We start from the raw sequence: 16,346 nt of genomic DNA on the forward strand, positions 1-16,346 counted from the left end.
TTGCAAATGTTCCATAACTTTTATTTTCTTAGAAAGATAGTTTTAGCTATGATCATTTAGAATGTTTTCCTAATTCTATTAAACTAAAAATTGCAGATAACGGATTAAGTTTAACTAAAAATTTTTGTGTAATCAAAACATATAGGTCTTTATTTTCTAAATTTCTCTTTCTCTACTGTTAAAGAAAATTCTTTAGTTTTAAAATACCACTAATCAAAATATACATCAAACTTTGAAAATGACAGTATATATAATAATATGACTTTTCTAATTAAGAGATCAAACATTCTCTTCTGTTTTTTATACATGTCAAGTATATTGACTCCATGAGAATAATATATAAAAACAATGTTCCTGGCAGTAAATAAGATCATAATATCTAATCCTATATTCAGGTATTCATTTATTAATTGTTAATTTAAAATTCACTAATTCGAAAACTAGAAACTAAGATACGATGATTCACTTAGAAAAGGGTATAAAATGAAATTATATACTTAAGTGTTTCCCTTCCATTTGTATTTTAAAATATGACATACAATTTAAAACAATAATTTGTAGATAGTTTCAGAGAATTCTACCTGTGTAGTATGCAAATTTCTTCTAAAAATAGTATGAAATACTTTCAGTAACATCTCTGGTGAGGCCCTCTGCTTCAACTAATGTCACATATTTCATTCTCTTTTGAGCTCAATATGCCTTCTATTCTTTGATTCCTTGTCTTGGGAAAAAGATACATGCAAAATTAAGAATAATTTTTTTAAAAACTTCTTGAATTGGTATAACATAATTTCAGTAACTAAGTTCCTAAGTGCATGGACTTTCTGAATATTAATTTCACATCACAATAAATCACAAGTATTTTAAATTTGACCAAATACCACTCTTTGACAGCAGAAAATAAGCCAAAAACTTTTTTCTACTACTGCTAAAAGTTAGAAAATAAAATGCAAATCTTAGAAATGCAAGAAAAAATTGCATTATAGTTATTTCCAAAGTGAACAGAGTAATATGCTCTATCAAAACCTTGAAAAAGTACACATATTCAATAGTTCAAAAATCCATAGCCACCTAGAGAATAAATGTTAACCATTGCACATTCTTTGTGAAACATTCTAAATACAATTGCTAAAACCAAACTTCTTGGGAAGCATTATAAGTGAAACCAAATTTATGATTTATAATTTGAGCTTTTAAAATTTGTCATCTTAATACCAATACTTGAAATTTTTCCTGCTTTATGTGAAAATAATAAGAATCAACCAGGTAAAATAAACCATCCAAAATATATGAAAGATATTTGGAGACGTAGGAGACAAATTTGGAAATGAAAGGAATAATTTTTAAGCTCATTAAGAATTACATTCTCTTTCTCAACACAAAACCCAAATTAGAATATGGATTTTAAACCAAGTATATTTTATATTTAAAGAATAAAAAAATGCCTCTAGCTCTTACCATGCAGCAGATAATTTTAGCAAACTCTCTATGAGTTATTTAATTAAAATAAACAAAACATAAACAATAAAACTGTCTTTTTTTATTACCCATCTTTTTAGTATTCCATATGTGCCTGTACTAATTAAATCTGTATACTTTTGACATCGGTAAGCCTGTTTCAAAAAAGTAACTCCCTAAATTTTAAAAAGTGATAAAAACTAAATCTGACTTCATTTAAAAACTTACTACATTCTCTAGTTGTTTATTAAAGTTAAAAAAAAAAAACATAGAAACAAAGACGACCAAAATTTAAAGCATCTTCTGATCTACTCAAAATTTCCTTTTGAAATGTTAGTATTTTTAACTCCTCTGAAAACTAAAAAGCATTGTCCATTGGAAATTACTGATCTGCTTACTTGAAAAAGAAAAAGTGCAAAGGTTGGTTTAAAACTGAAGAACATGTATCTTTTCCAACTCTACTTGATATCCAGATAATACATCTTACAAAAAATAAATCTTACAATATTCTTTTTTAATCTACTGTGTTAACTACCAACCAAAAAACAACAGTAAATTAACAAACTTATTGCCAGTTTAAAGATGTCCTAATATATGATGAATTATGAGATTTTTCTAAATTCAATAATTTCCTAAAATTAAAGGAAAAACGCCTGCCAACAGTAATGATTTCAGACACAACAAGAAAAGCGGAATTTATTTAAGAATCAAAGTCATCATAAAGAAAATGAAACATTTCTTCGAATATTATATATATTTCTATAAATTTAACATTTCCTCTCAAAATTCTAATCAAAAAGTCATTATAAAAGACACAAGTTAACAACACTAAACTAGCACCAATTTAAAGTTCTCCATGCTTAAAAGACATTTCTGTATCTGTTAAAAGCAAAACAAAAATTAAGTTTCCGCATTTACTGCAAGAGAAGGCAGCGTCTGGGCTACTAGAACTGTCGGGAATGGATTATAGATCAAGAAATACTACAGGCTTCTGGAAACAAACATCATAGTCGTCACAGATGAAACAGGCAGAGCCTGTAAAATCCTAGCATATTCTTATCCTCTGGTATCCATCTGATCACTGTACCTGTATCTTTTGTTGTCCACTGGCACAATGTCCATGGCAATGTAATACTGCTGGTGAGGATCTAGTCCTGAGATCTTCACTCTCATTGCTGGAAACATGCGCCTAAGCATACGGAGGGGAGGAAACAGGGTATGGGTTTTGTTTTTGTTTGTGATTAAGCATTGAGAATGAATAAGCGAAGAAACCTCTGGAAACCTCTCTATTTTTCCTATGGACAAATATTTAGCATTCACTTTGATAATGTAATTCAAAAAAATCAGGATATAGGACATATCAAAACTGAGGCTTTTAAATGTAATTTGTTGTACCCTGTCATGTACTGTGTTTACTGAAATGTCAGTACAGCTAAAAGGAAAAGAATTATACACTGAAAGAGTAGTAGCACTAAAAAAAGCAGTTTATTTTTTAAATAAAAATCAATAAGTATATTTACTTTAATAATACAAATGATAAAATGTTCCAAAGGTAGAAATAGAAAATTTGAATTTGCACAAGTGATAAAATATATTATAATGTGAAATTTTAAAAGGGTTATAAAAAACCACAAGGAGCCAATGTGCCATGCTATAACCAAACAATATGTTCTTTATTGAGACAGGACTTCCTGTCTGCAGCATGGTAAAGGTGAAGTGCAAAAGTTGCTCTAAATTTGAAAGGTATAGTAAAACTTCTTTATTGAAAGCAGAAACTAAACACAATGTATATTTACCAAATCATTCCTTCCCCCACTATACCCTGGAAATACTTTCTTATTTAACCACACTTACTCAAAACGTGGCTAATTAAAACAAATGAAAATCTGCATTTCTCTAGGCTTCCCAGAGATGCATTATGAAAGGAGATGCTATATAGTACTAGAAAGCTATCTTTTAAAAAGGACACAGTAGCAAGAATATAACAGCAAATTATTGTTTATAAAATACAAATAGATTCGTTCCTTCTTTTTAAAAAAAAAAAAACTTTCATCTAATGATTTATGTCTAGGACCCTGCCAGTTAATCTAATTTTTGCTAATTTAACCTTATAACACAAATTTTAGTACTGTTATTTACCACAAACTTTTTCTATAATAATAATGCCATTAAAGACCACATCCAGAGAAAAGAAAGTCCATTATTCCTAACTAGGCATGAGAACAGTTTAATATGCTGGCTGTTTTAGTGTTATTTCAGTGCACCTGTAAGATAAAGAGTAAAGGTCTTTAACTACATCCTTTATAAGACAACTGTTGCTTTGTGTTGTTGAAGACTGAATTTGGATCATTAATAAAAGCTCTGTGAAAATGTAGAAGGTAGCATATGGATTCAATAAAATATGTTTTTGTAATTTCTAATAAGTTTGGATACTTTTATGCTATCCAGGTTTTGGCCATGTGTACTCCCTGAAAGAGTCGCTGTGCTTTTTAAAGTTCCTTTTAAGGAAGATATTATTCATAGATTTCACTGCATTAAATGAACTGAAAACTTTAAAAATGCAAATATTTCTGCTCTTCCCTCAAATTAATAGTATCTGGCCAAATCTTTTTACTAACTAGCGGATGTGCAAATTTCACACTTTCAAAAAACAGATATGCCTTCTTACGATTTTTTTTAAGTCTTCTTCAGCAAATTTAGACGAACGTGTTGGATTTCATTTAGAAAAAAAATATATGTATAACCACGTAACTGGATCTACAAACAGAATGGTTTTTAAAAACCAGGTAATTATTTTTGCAGAGATTATACATGTATTACTAATGATTCCAGTCCTTTTTTTTTTTTCATTCTAGTAGAATACCAAAATAGCACGAGACATCACGTCCTTACATTGCTAGGGTATCTTTTGATAAAGAACCAGCTTGCAAGTCTGGAATCTAAAAAAAAAAAAAAAAAAAAAAAAAAAAAACCATAGTTTTCTAAAGAATAAACCGCGTTTTTTAAAAAAGCGGGAGGTTAAGGGAAGCAATGTGTTCCGTAGTTCCAGAAACGATAACCAGCGCCTAAGCAAGCGCCTAGGCAGCCGTCTGGGTAACCAGGGCTCTAACTACCCAGCGCGCCGACTACCTAAGCCCCGCAAGCGCTAGCGCCTGGGCGACGAGGCTGATTTTCTCCCTGACACCCGGGAGGGCGGCGGGGCTGCGCGCCTCACCGACTGCCCTCGGGGGCCGAAGGCACGCAAAGCCAGTCTCTGAGCGCGCCGCAACCCGGGCCTTGTCCAATCTGTGCAAAAATGCTGCCCAGAGACGCCACAGCTCTGCAGGCCCTCACCCTTCCTGACCCGTCAGGGGGGAGGGGGAGGCCAGGGCCCCGGGTTGGCGACGGGTCGCCCTTTACCTGCCCGCCTTGGTGATGATCATCTCCGTGCCGATCTCGTGGAAGCGCTTCCAGAGCTCTGCTCCCTGTAGATCCACCCGCGGGGCCTGCGGCGAGGGCAGCGGGGTCCCCGGCCGAGCCAGGGCGGGCGCCGGGGACCCCTTCGGGGATCCTCCTGGGGACGCCAGCGGGGAAGCGCCCTGCAGGAAGCCATCCTCGCAGCCTCCTGGGCAGCAAAGGGCAGAGAGGGTAACGGTGAGGGCTCGGGAGAGGAAGCTGGATGGGGAGGCTGAGCCCCGGGCAGCGGCTGGGGAAGACGAACACAGGACCAAGGGGAAATGCGGGGCGGGGGGCTTTCTTGCCTGCGGATTCTTCTAACCTGCAGGCCCCGGGGTAACACCCGCTCTGCCCGCCGAGGGGACTCGACGTACGAGCCAGGCCCCCAAGTGCCGAGTCCCGAAGAGGCTTGAGGGCCGCGGCCACCCCTCCCCCCAGTCCCCGCGGGGTCAAGGCCCCAACAGAAGGTCCGCGCAACCGCGGGGGTCTAGGATACGTGCCCAGCTGAGCTCGAGATGCGCTCCTGAGTCCAGAGCCCCGGCGCAGACCCCGAGATGCCCGCGACCCGAAACGCACACAGCAAAACAGCGCGGCGTCCGGGGCCCGGGTCCCCAGTGCCCGGGCCTCCCTTCCCGTTAGGCGTCCGAGGCCCCTCGCTCCGGGCCCGGGCGGAGGCATCCTCTAGAAAGCTCTTCGGCCTCCCCGACCGCCCAGAACTCCTCAGCCAAGCGGCGAAGGGGCGATGAGAGCGCGAAAGGCCAGTCCCCCGGCGGCCGCCGGCCTCGGCAGGCAGCGGGAATCCATCCAGAGGCGAGGGAAGGGCTCAGCTACCCATCGGGGAACCACGTCTGCAAGTACGCCGCCCTCTTCCTGGTTTGCCCAAACTGTTTAGGGCATCCGTTCCGGTTTCGGGGGGTGGTTATGCCGTCGCTTCCCCCCACCCCCTTGCTTTTAAAAGTTAGGAAAGAAAAAAGAGCACCCATTGGCTGGAACCCCAAGGGAGGCAGACGCGTAAGGCGCACGGACCTGCACGGCCGAGAGCCGCAGAGAGCAGCGGCCGAAGGTTCGGGTCGCCAGGGGGGCGGCGGCGGCCCGGGAAGCGAGGCTACGAGCGGCATTCTCGCCGTCTGGAGGGCGCCCCGAGTGGGCGGCGAGAGCGGCCCGGGCGGCTGTGAGCTTCGCGCCCCAGCACCCGAGGCCAAAGCGCTGGTGGCGCAAGCGCCCCGGGTACGGAGGGGCACCGCGCGCGCGCGCCCTTCGCTCGCAGAAGTTCAGGTTCCCCGCGGAATCGGGAGGGACGCGCGGCGAAGAAGTTAGGCGGGAAAGGGCCGACTCACCCGCGGCTCCGCGGGAGCCGCAGCTCCGTTCCAGGTCCGCGCAGCTCCGGGCGGGCCCGGAGGCCGCCGCAGCCGGGGGCGGGAGTGCAGCGCCTTCGTCTCCCTCCGTGGAGCCCTTTTCACCGGCGCCGCTGCCGCGGCTGCAGCCTCCGTCATCCACGACCCCGGCCGCCTCTTCCGCGCCCAGCTTTCGTCGCTTCTTCTGAAGCTGTTGCTGCTTCTCGGCGCCTATCAGCGCCTCCACGGAGAAGGCGTGCGCCTTAAGGCTCAGCATGCTGCACGGCGAGCCCCTCCGCTTCTCGGCCATCCCCGCCGCCTGGCGCCCGCCCGCCCCTCGCGCATATACACTCACGCGGGCACACGCACACGCTCGCTCTACCACCCCCACCAAAATCTGAACGCCTCTCGGGGCCTCCCGCAGGCCGATCTGCCCCCTTCCCTGCCGCGGGCAAAAAAAAAAAAAACAAAAACAAATTTGGCGTTTCCTCTTTCTCGCTCGTGTTGGGATCCGAGGAACCAGCGACGCGCCCGCCAAGTTTCCTTCCCTCGGTCTCTCGCGCGCGCTCTCTCACTGCTGCACTCCTTCGTTCCCACCCCCTCCACCTCCTCCTGCTGCTCCAAGATCTGCTTCGACTGATGCGCCAGAGAGGACTAACATGGGTAAAAAACACTCTGCGGACACAAATTAGGGATTGTAATTGAAATTTGTTGCCTTGATCTGTCAGCACTTCCAGGCAGGAGAGCGGTGGGAAGAACTTGCTCATTAGTGTCAATAAAGCGGCGGGGGTGGAGTCTGGAGTCCTGTCAATCACGGGGAGGTCCAGCCAATCAGGCGGCGCCGACTGCGCGCAGCCCGCGCCCACTTCCTTACAAGGGCTCAAAAAAAAAAAAAAAAAAAAAAAAGAGTGAAAAGCGCCGCCGTCTGGCTTGGAAGTGCCAGCCCCGGGCGCTGAACCCGGTCAGTCTCTCTGGCTGCCACATCCCAGTCCAGCCAGAGTCTCTAGTTTTCCTCACCCAGACCTGGAAAGGGTGATCCTCCTGGCTTTAAAGCAAGATGATCACCAACTTAGAACATCAAGAATCTTCCAAGAAACTTTAAACTCCAGTCCCACTCCCTTATCACTTAATATTGCAACAATTCAGAACATTTTTTGAGGGGGGACAATTCACAGCCACCAGGCCCGTCCTGTCTGATTTAAACATTTCTGCATTCAGTAGCGCCCAGTCTCCCAGGAATGGCATTAGACTTGCTTATTTGTTTATGTTTGTGTTTTACTTAGTGGCTTTTTCTTAGGGAAGATGTGAGAATTCAAAGCATATTTAGGAGAGCAAAATTTTACATTATCGCTTAAGCCTCTCCTATTTGTTAGCCTGTAAATGTACGCCTTTTTCCGGAGCCTCCCTTTCCTTTCAAAGCATGGTAATTTTAAGACGTTAAGTCTTGGGATTTTAGTTCTGTATGTCTTCAGTGATAAAGACTTAGCTTGAAATCCAAAAACTTGGCGAGGTGAAATGTTTTAAGGGACAATAAAATTTCCCTTGGAGTTTTTTTTTTTAATGACTCTGTGATTTAACCTAACTCCATATTTGTCCTGCTGTAAACGATTTGCCACTTCTTTTCTCACGCTTTTAAAGAGCCAGCTTGTTTCTTCAAAGCAATTTTTAAAAAACACATTTTAGTTGAATAACACCAATCATGCATCCATACAGTTCATAGTTTTAACTCGATTTTTTTTTTTTTTTTGGTCAGAATTAGCTCCTAAGATGGATTTGATGTAAAATAGGACAGATCTCGTACAGAATGAAATTCCTGATGCAAAATACTCTTAAATCTTTGGAATAAAAGACACGATAAAGGTTTTTTTTTTTTTTCTCTCGCTCAATCAACCTCCATAACCGCTGGCTTCCTAGTTACCTCGGGCTTCTAAGTTTTCTGTAGAGCGATAGGGAGTAGCTTTGCCACTAAGATCTTTTTACCACAGTTCGGTAAACTTGCTTTTAACCGTAGCAACGTAACTAGATGAGCGGGAACCTGAGCAGGAGGTGCCCAGGGGCATCCACGCACTCGCCTCCCGGCGGGGCCAAGCAGCCAGAATCAAAAACGACTGAGTAACACCCACGCGGAAGAGAGCTCTTTTAAACGCTTGAGAAACAGATTTTACTGGAAGGAAATGTTGAGATGTTTTGCATTTGTAAAAGAAGGCTTGGCAAAAGGTCTTGGAGCTCTGCAGACCCCGGAGGGCGCCCCAGGCGGGTAATACCTAAAATGTGAGCGCAAACCGGTTTCTGAAGCCGGGCCGAAGGGGAATCGGGCCTGGGAGAGCAAAGGCGCCACCTGAAGAACCTGGGCTGGGAGTGGGGGTAGGGGTGGCAGGGGGTGGTGCGCAAATGTGGCTGGGGGTTGCTCCAGGAGCTCCGCGCGCTGGGCGTCAGAAGTCGGCATCAGCAGCCTGCGAGGTCCGAGCGCCCCGCTGCAGGCCCAGGTTCTGAATGATGCGGAGGAGCGACCCAAGCTCCTGAGGGCAGCCTTTGAGACCTTGGAGAAGGCTTTGAGGCCTCTGGGTGGAGTCACCAGGACCTACAGGCCTATACTCCCCCAGCGGACCGTGAAGGAGCAGCTTCTACTGAGAAACCTAAGGCCGCCAGGGACAAACGCCTTTTCCAGACACGAAGCTTGCTGTGTAGATGGGTTCTTGTCCATTGATATGCTCTGCAGCTCAAACTGCTATAGAAGGGGCTTAGACGGCCTGCAGTGGCGCGCTCTGGATTGCGCAACTCAAAGGCCTCCTCTAATCCCTCTGCCACTTCTTTCAACTTTACCTGCGATAGAAAGGGGCGCAGACCCCAGAACCTACGGACACCGAAGTCTTTGTGTCCACATAGAAGACAGCTGGAAAGCTGAGCCTCGCAGATAGAACGTGGCCCTTAGAAATAATCCAGGTGTGCACTAGGTGGCCAGGGCAGAAGGAAGCAAAGCGTTGGTCCCCGTAGTACAGGTCCAGACAAGGCTTTGGGAACCCTAGCGATAGAGCCGCACCGCCGCTGGTTGCCTCGAATTCCCGCTGGATCTGGATCTGGCTCAGGCTTCCGGACCTAGCAGGACCAGCTTTAGTCGACCCCGCAAAAGCATCTAGTCGCAGACCTCACCGCACCAGGACTTTTTTTTTTTTTTTTTTCTGGGAGACGGGGACCGAACCTCTCCCAGGAGCGGGAGGGAGGGAAGGCCAGAGTCCGCAGGCGGGAGGATTCTCGGCCTTCCGGAGTGACCCCGAAGACAACGCCTTTACAAGGCGTTTTCTCAAAAGCCTGTCTTGCGCGTGCCTGGGCCAAGCCAGGGTCTTGCATTTTGCTTTGTTGCGAGAGCAAAAGAAACGGGACAGGACGCGAATTGGCAGAAGAAAAATTCGGTGGAATACGTGTGTGCACATGTCAGTGCTTGTGTGCACGTGAGTACGCCCGTGCGCACTGATCTATGTGTGCACTTGTCTGTATGGGCCTGTGTGCGCGGATGCGCGTGTGTGCACCTGCGCACGTGTAGACGTGGAAGAGAGCTTATGTACTGGGAGCGTGCGCCTCCTGTCACTTTAAGAGAGAAAATGTCTTTTCCCAGGTTGTGCTACATTAAGGAAATGATTAAAACTGGATTAAACTGTCAGCCCTCTGGCAAGACTAACCAGGCTCTATTTCAAATAAAAGCCACCCAGAGAAGAATATTATCAGAGTGGATCTGTCTCTGAGACTTGGCTGGAGGGGAAAGGGTTTACGAGCCTTGCAAATCCATATCTGGGAGAATGGTACATAGTGGAATCCGTATTCAGTCATAGCAAAACTAACGGGATTAAAAAGCATATCTGGTTCCTCCTGTTTCTTTTCTCTCTTTCTCTTCGTTCTTTCACAGCTTAACATTGGATCGTTGCAAAAGATTCTTTTTCGAAGCTCATTCTTTCTGTAGCATCCTGCCGTTTGCATCGGATCTAAACTCTATGTTTAGACAGAGTCTGCTGTTTCTTCTTACTTAAGCTGCTATTGTTTATATTTTGTATTGTATATTCTTGTACTTTATTTTTAAACAATTGTTTTTAATTTACAAACTTTAAAATCCTATGCGGCACCACTTCATTCTCTAGATTTCTTTTTCTTTTCTTTTTCTTTTTCTTTTTTCTTTTGCACTTGACAACCGCTGTAAGTTTCCAACCTCATGTCTGATTTCCCTGACTAAAGATCTGACAAGGGGAGGTTTTCCCTGTACTCCAAGTGCACCACTGTAGTCTCCGAATTTCCAAAGAGGCAGGATCTGGACTTCCTTCCCACACATAGAAAGACATTTTATTATTCGCTAAAATACTAACTTACAAGAAATAGACTAACTGATGAGAGAGGGTGAAGGAAGGCCCCATCCAAGCCCAAAGAGGGACACTTATTTGGCTAAATTGCTTTGTAACTTGATCTGGGAAGGAGCCTTATCTTAATTGGGAGCCCGGGATGCCTGAAGCCCCCCGGAGTCACAGTACCGCGCCACACACGCGGGCTAGGGCTCGCTCTCTCCTCCATTCCATTCCTTACCGTTTCCCACTCTCTTCCTTCTCCTTTCTCCTCCTACATATTGTTCTTCTTGCCCCTCCCTCTGATTTGAATTAATAAAAAATAATAAGCTATAATCTGCAAGTTTACAAAGTCTACGGGAATAAATTCGGGTGGCCAGGGTCTGGCTGGCTGCGCTCTTCCGCGCTGGCTTCTCTGCGGAGCCTCGGGCTCCGGCTGCAAACCCAGGCCCTGCGCAGAAAGAGATCCGCTCCCGCAATTCCTCACTGCTCGATTCTGCCGCAAATAGCACGCACAGACAGCACCTTCCCACGGGCTGGCGACCGGTTACCATTCTTCTCTTCAACAACCAGTCTGTTCCGCAATTCTGATCGTCTGAGACTGAGTTCGTCTACCAAAGAACTCCAGGAGCCTACAGAAGAGCCCTTCAGGGGTCGAAAAGGTGGAGGCCGGAGGAGGGGGGTGCACAGAGAGTCTTGTGTAGTGTTGGTTTTTAAATCAAGGCTTATTTCTCCCTGGGGCTTAGAAGGTTTTGGTAGAGCCAAAGGAGAGTGTGCTCTGAGATTAAGTTTGTCTTCATTCCTCCATCCCTCCCACCTCTAAGTTTTCCAGCTTGGAGGCGGGAAAGGAAGAGATTCTAGAAAGGGCCTCTGACCTTCCAAGTCGAAGGGTGGTGAAGGAGTGTCTAGAACAAAACTACTCCGTTAGGCTAATGAGCTTCCCCATTCATGTCCGTTTACCAGCAGTGTCTGCTCTGCTTCCACAGGATACTGCAATTATTTTTCATCCTGCGCTGAAAAAAAAATCACTGCTTCACTTCCTCATTCACGGACCTGGCACTCCTCCCACAGCCCTACAATTAGGGGTTAGTAACAGAAAAGTCCAACCAAGAAGGCCACCGTTTCTCTATCACTAAAACCCGATTCAAATATAAGATGGCTTGAAGGAAGTAATAGAAATAGTAAGTGAATACCCAAGTATGGGTAGTTGGACCTTGATGATACCAGCATTTCAACAGGTCGATTTGCATATAAATCGGACTAAGACAATGAATGGGGAAATTAAATAATATCCTCCAAATAGTAAATGGGCACTTTAGGAGCTTATATTATACAAAATTATGTTCAAATTGATTTTTAAAATATATAATACTTTTATGTTCTTGGAATTAAATACTTAATACTACTTCCCTATAAACAAAGATTATCTTGAGTCTGCTACTTTACTAAAATGAATTGAAAATGAAAAAAAAAAAGAAAGAAAATGGAACTAAGTGTCCTTATCTAGGCGCCATTTAAGAACTACTAGGTATGGTTTCTAACTTTTTATAAAAATTATTACGTCTTTTAATTGGCTGTAAATTGGGCCCTGTTCTCATTTTTCACAACTGTAGATACCAAAGTTCTTAAACAGTGGAAATTTTGTGCACATTTATATAATCTGCTGAAAGTGTAAACAATGAATAATGTGACTGGCATTTATTCATATTTTTGTACTGACAGATGAGACATTTCAGTTTCAGCTGAATGAAAAGATTTTTAACAGTAATTTAAAGTTAGCACAGGAATTGCACAAAAAGAAGTGAGCTATTGAAAAATAGTAGTAATAGTGTGAATGAACCCTGATTTAAACACGTGGGCAAAAAATTTGACAACAAACTATGACGTTTCTGCATGACTTTTGGTTTTGTTTTCTTTTCACTTTTAATTGTGTGAACTCTTCCATCCTATAAGAAATGTTTCATGAACAATTGAGATCAATGAAAAATGAAGAGCTTAGTTCTTTTCCCTCTAAAAATATAGGGGGGAAATATTAAAATATGAAACTTTGTCTTAAATAAAATAATTGTACTGGAATATATTTCCAATACGGGTTTTCAGGAAGAGCCAAATGAGAATCTTCAAGCAAAAGCCTAAAGAATACTAATAACAAGAGGAACTCTACCCAAACATTTCAATATTTTGAAAAAGTTGCTTGTAAATAAAGGTCCTTGACATCTACAATACTGCATTTCCAAATCCAGCCTCATGAAGAAAGAGGGAGGAAAAAAACCTATCACAGGCCATTGGTAATAGGTGATGTAAATTTAGAATAACTAGCATTTCTAGAAAGACTTCTGCTTTTTTATGTTAACCTTTAGTCTTTGGTGCGGGTTCCTTCTCATATTACATAAAATGTACTTTAAGAAGCACTCACTACCTGCTACAGATGTCCAGGAAAAACTGAATTATGAAAGTCGGAAACATATGGCAGTTGCCTATTGCACAAGGAAGGTACATATGAAAGTTATAAATTTCTTTCTTTAAGTCAGCATTGTAAACGCATTTTATAGGGTTCACAGTATGTATTACATCTGTAGATTTAATTTTTGAAATATACGTTTTTGGAGATATTTGTGGTTTGGGATTCTAAGAGAAAGAACTCATCTTGATGTGTTAGAAATAAAGGGGGAAAAAACAAAAAAAATTATCAAATGTGGAGAAGCAAACACATTTCTTTTAATTTCCCAGCTGGTTATACTGAAAAGGACATCAGACTGTCTATTGGCAAAGGATGACTCACAACAGGAGTATTGCATGTCAACATAACATTCTGAATTTATTGAGATCCCCCTTCGAAAAAGCAGAAACGTCAACTTGGGGAAATCCAGGTTGGGGCCGATGTAAAAACCACCAGATTATAATTAGATCCTGCAAATGTCAAAAACGTACCAGTTCACTTTACTCTTGAGAGAGAGAAAAAAATCCAAATACTTGCTGATATTTTTCCAATCAAAAGATTAGATGTAAATTTATCTCATTTAACACCTTTGAAACTACGTATTTTGATTGCAATCATAATATTATAGATTCAGTATTATCAATGGATATCAAGTACTATCAACTACCAACGTATCATCCCTTAAACCTTCAAAATTATTTTAAAATAATCCCTCCAAAAAAAAATAATAATCCCTCCAATTTTCTACCTGAAGCCCCCTGTGGTATCTTTAAATTTAATTTTACTTTGTGGATTTTAAAAGTCACAGCTCTCTTGTTCAAGTTTATTTGGAGAGAGGTAAGAAGCAAGTCATGAGAAAGGACTTGGTCAAAAAGGAGTTTAAACAAATATAGACTTGTTTAAGTACCTTAAAAGTGGTAGGGAAGTGCCTACAGGTAAGGTCACTGTGGGTTCAGGTCAAGAAAACCATCCTCAGATTTATGCTGTGAAAGTGGGAGCCTAATCTCCCCCTTTCTTGTGCTAGAATGAAATTTACTTGGGGGTAGAAGTAATGCAGAATAATAGCAGATGCACCCTTCCCCTGCATAAGTTTTATTTGGCTGTGTTTTGAGTTTCCCTTTATGATCAACTGTTGAGTGGTCGCCTGCATGGATTTTCTCTTCTTTTCCAGTTCCTGCCTTACCTGAGGCTAGTCGTGGCTAGGTTCTTAACCACTTGGTCTAAGTGAGGCAGTGAGAAGTTGAACTTTCATTATTGGGGGCTTCCACATAGGCCGGCAAAGGAATTTCTGAGGCGTGGAAAAGACTGTCGGATTCTTTTCTATCTATTCACAGAACTTTGTGAATAAGGAGAGTGCCAGGACAATTTCTGATTTCCTTCTTTTCCAAGCTTTAGGTCACTTCCGAGCTCCCACCCAGTCCTTCCCAAAGCATTCTGCGCCCTCTCGCTAGCATTTATAATTAGAGCTCTTCAAGGAGACCCCCCAAACAGCATTTATTATTCGTTAATATTTAATAACAAAAACAGCAATAATGGTAAAAAGAAAGAAATAAAGTATTTCAGTTTCCGGGGCACCCCGGAATTTCTGGGACGGATCCGGTTGGTAAAACATTGAGGAATTCACAATCCCCATGAGGTTCCACGCCTAAAATCAAAATCCTGTCTGGGTTTCTGAAGCTCATTTTGCTTTGGTCAATATCTGCGTTTTCTTTCATTTTGTTTGCGTTGCCTTCTGGGCTTGGTGCTTTTTTCTTCCCCCACTGCCGAAGACAATCTGATTTACTGTTTGACTGAGAGTTGCATTTCTGTTTAGAAGGTGAAACGTCCAAGTCAGTTAGGCAAATTATTCCCCGACGGCTCCAATATTGCGCCAGAGTCCCAGAGTCAGTTATTTTTATGTCTGACTGTATTTCAAATGTGCAGGGTGATAAATAAGACCCGCCTCGAGCTGCAAACTATCTCAGTGTGATGAAGAACAATTGACAAAAATTAACCCAGCCAAAGCATTGGGGTTTTCGCGAGCCGCTGGAGCATAAATCAGCCTCGCGGGCTGCTTCGGGAAGCTGCGCGCTCGGAGCCGCGCGTCCGCCGCGCGCGGTAGTGGCTTCCAGCAGCCACTGGGCTCGCCTGGCCCTAGCGAGTGGGGCTTGGCCGCGGGGACCCGAGCGAGGACAGGACGCGGTCCCTGGATCAGAGTCCTCCCAGAAGGGACTCACTGGCGGAGAAAGGCTTGGCTTTTCTCCCTAATTCACCGTCTCTAATTCTCCAACCGTGTGTGTGTGTGTGTGTGTGTGTGTGTGTGTGCGCGCGCGCGCGCGCGCAAAATCAAAGAGGACGAAGGGAGGCCAACTTGGCAGGGGGTATGTGTAGGGTCGATGGGCAGGCAGCAACAATCTACACTGTTTCCGGATCCCCAAGGAGTTCCTCTGTTCGAGTCACCTGAAAGGCACGTTCGTCCTAGCTATTAACAATCAAACCCTTCCCGGGAAATCAAGGGTGGCTCCCTGGGAAGCTCTGCGGCGGCGCTGTAGCTGCTCGCTGTCCGGACCCCGCGTGCGCGTTCACTTCCCAGGGCTCACGCCGCGTTCCGGGACGCTGGCTCCCACTGAGCCCGCGCCCTCTTCCTCGGGGCGAAGTGGCGGGCCACGGCGCCCCGAGCCTTGTAGGTCAGGCAAGGCAAGGGGCGCCCTAACCAGTGGCCGCTGGCCCGCGCCACCTGTTGGAGTGGGGAAGCCGGCGACGCGCGGCTACCGGCGGACTCACGCTCAGCGGCAAAAGTGAAGTCCGGGCCGCGGAGCCGCGGGTTTCTGCGGATAAGTGCAAAGAACCACCCTCTCGGTGCTAAGTGCACAGTAAGTGCGAACAATCAGAGGATCATTTCCTGGGGCGTTCGCTGTTCGGAGGCCGCTGGGGAGTTACGGATGAGTGTGGGCGACCGCTGCCCCTCTGCGCCTCCCCTTGCCGGCGAGAAGGGTGAGCAGCCCCGGCCACCGCCCCGCACGGCGTCTGGCCCAGTGACTTCTCCAGCCCCTTAAAGCCGCACCACCCTACCCGGGCAGCCTGGGAGGCGAGGAGACCCCGCGGTTAGCGCGTGTGGCTTGTGTGCCTGCGTGCGTGCGTGCCCGGGAGCGCGCGCGAGCGTGCGCGCCTGGGGGCGCCTCGGGCTATCAATCTGGCGGAGCGCGGTAGAGCCGAGGGGGGATGGAGTGGAGGGGAGCAGGCTGTTCTTGTTTTCCATTTGAGCCCACAACTCTGTTTAAAAACTCGGTTACAGAACAAAGTCCGTGAAAACCTAAGCCCCCCGCCCCCCACTTCCCGCAGGGAGCTCTAGGTCTGGCGCAGCGCGGGCCACGC

At 44.7% G+C, this 16,346-nt stretch overlaps 1 protein-coding gene across 1 annotated transcript in view; it reads right to left on the bottom strand.

The window, feature by feature from the left end:
• Positions 1 to 6,963, bottom strand: part of TBX18 (T-box transcription factor 18) — a 28,627-nt gene extending 21,664 nt beyond the window's left edge. The window contains exons 1-3 of the mRNA XM_055330351.1: positions 6,231 to 6,963; positions 4,858 to 5,062; positions 2,546 to 2,647 (exon numbers count right to left, since the gene is read on the bottom strand). Coding sequence (XP_055186326.1) covers positions 2,546 to 2,647; positions 4,858 to 5,062; positions 6,231 to 6,537 — 614 coding nt within the window. The 5' untranslated portion in view covers positions 6,538 to 6,963. The remainder of the gene's footprint in view (positions 1 to 2,545; positions 2,648 to 4,857; positions 5,063 to 6,230) is intronic.
• Between the last annotated feature and the right edge of the window lie 9,383 nt (positions 6,964 to 16,346).

Source organism: Nyctereutes procyonoides, unplaced genomic scaffold (genome assembly GCF_905146905.1).
Source record: "Nyctereutes procyonoides isolate TBG_1078 unplaced genomic scaffold, NYPRO_anot_genome, whole genome shotgun sequence".
Lineage (NCBI taxonomy): Eukaryota > Metazoa > Chordata > Mammalia > Carnivora > Canidae > Nyctereutes > Nyctereutes procyonoides.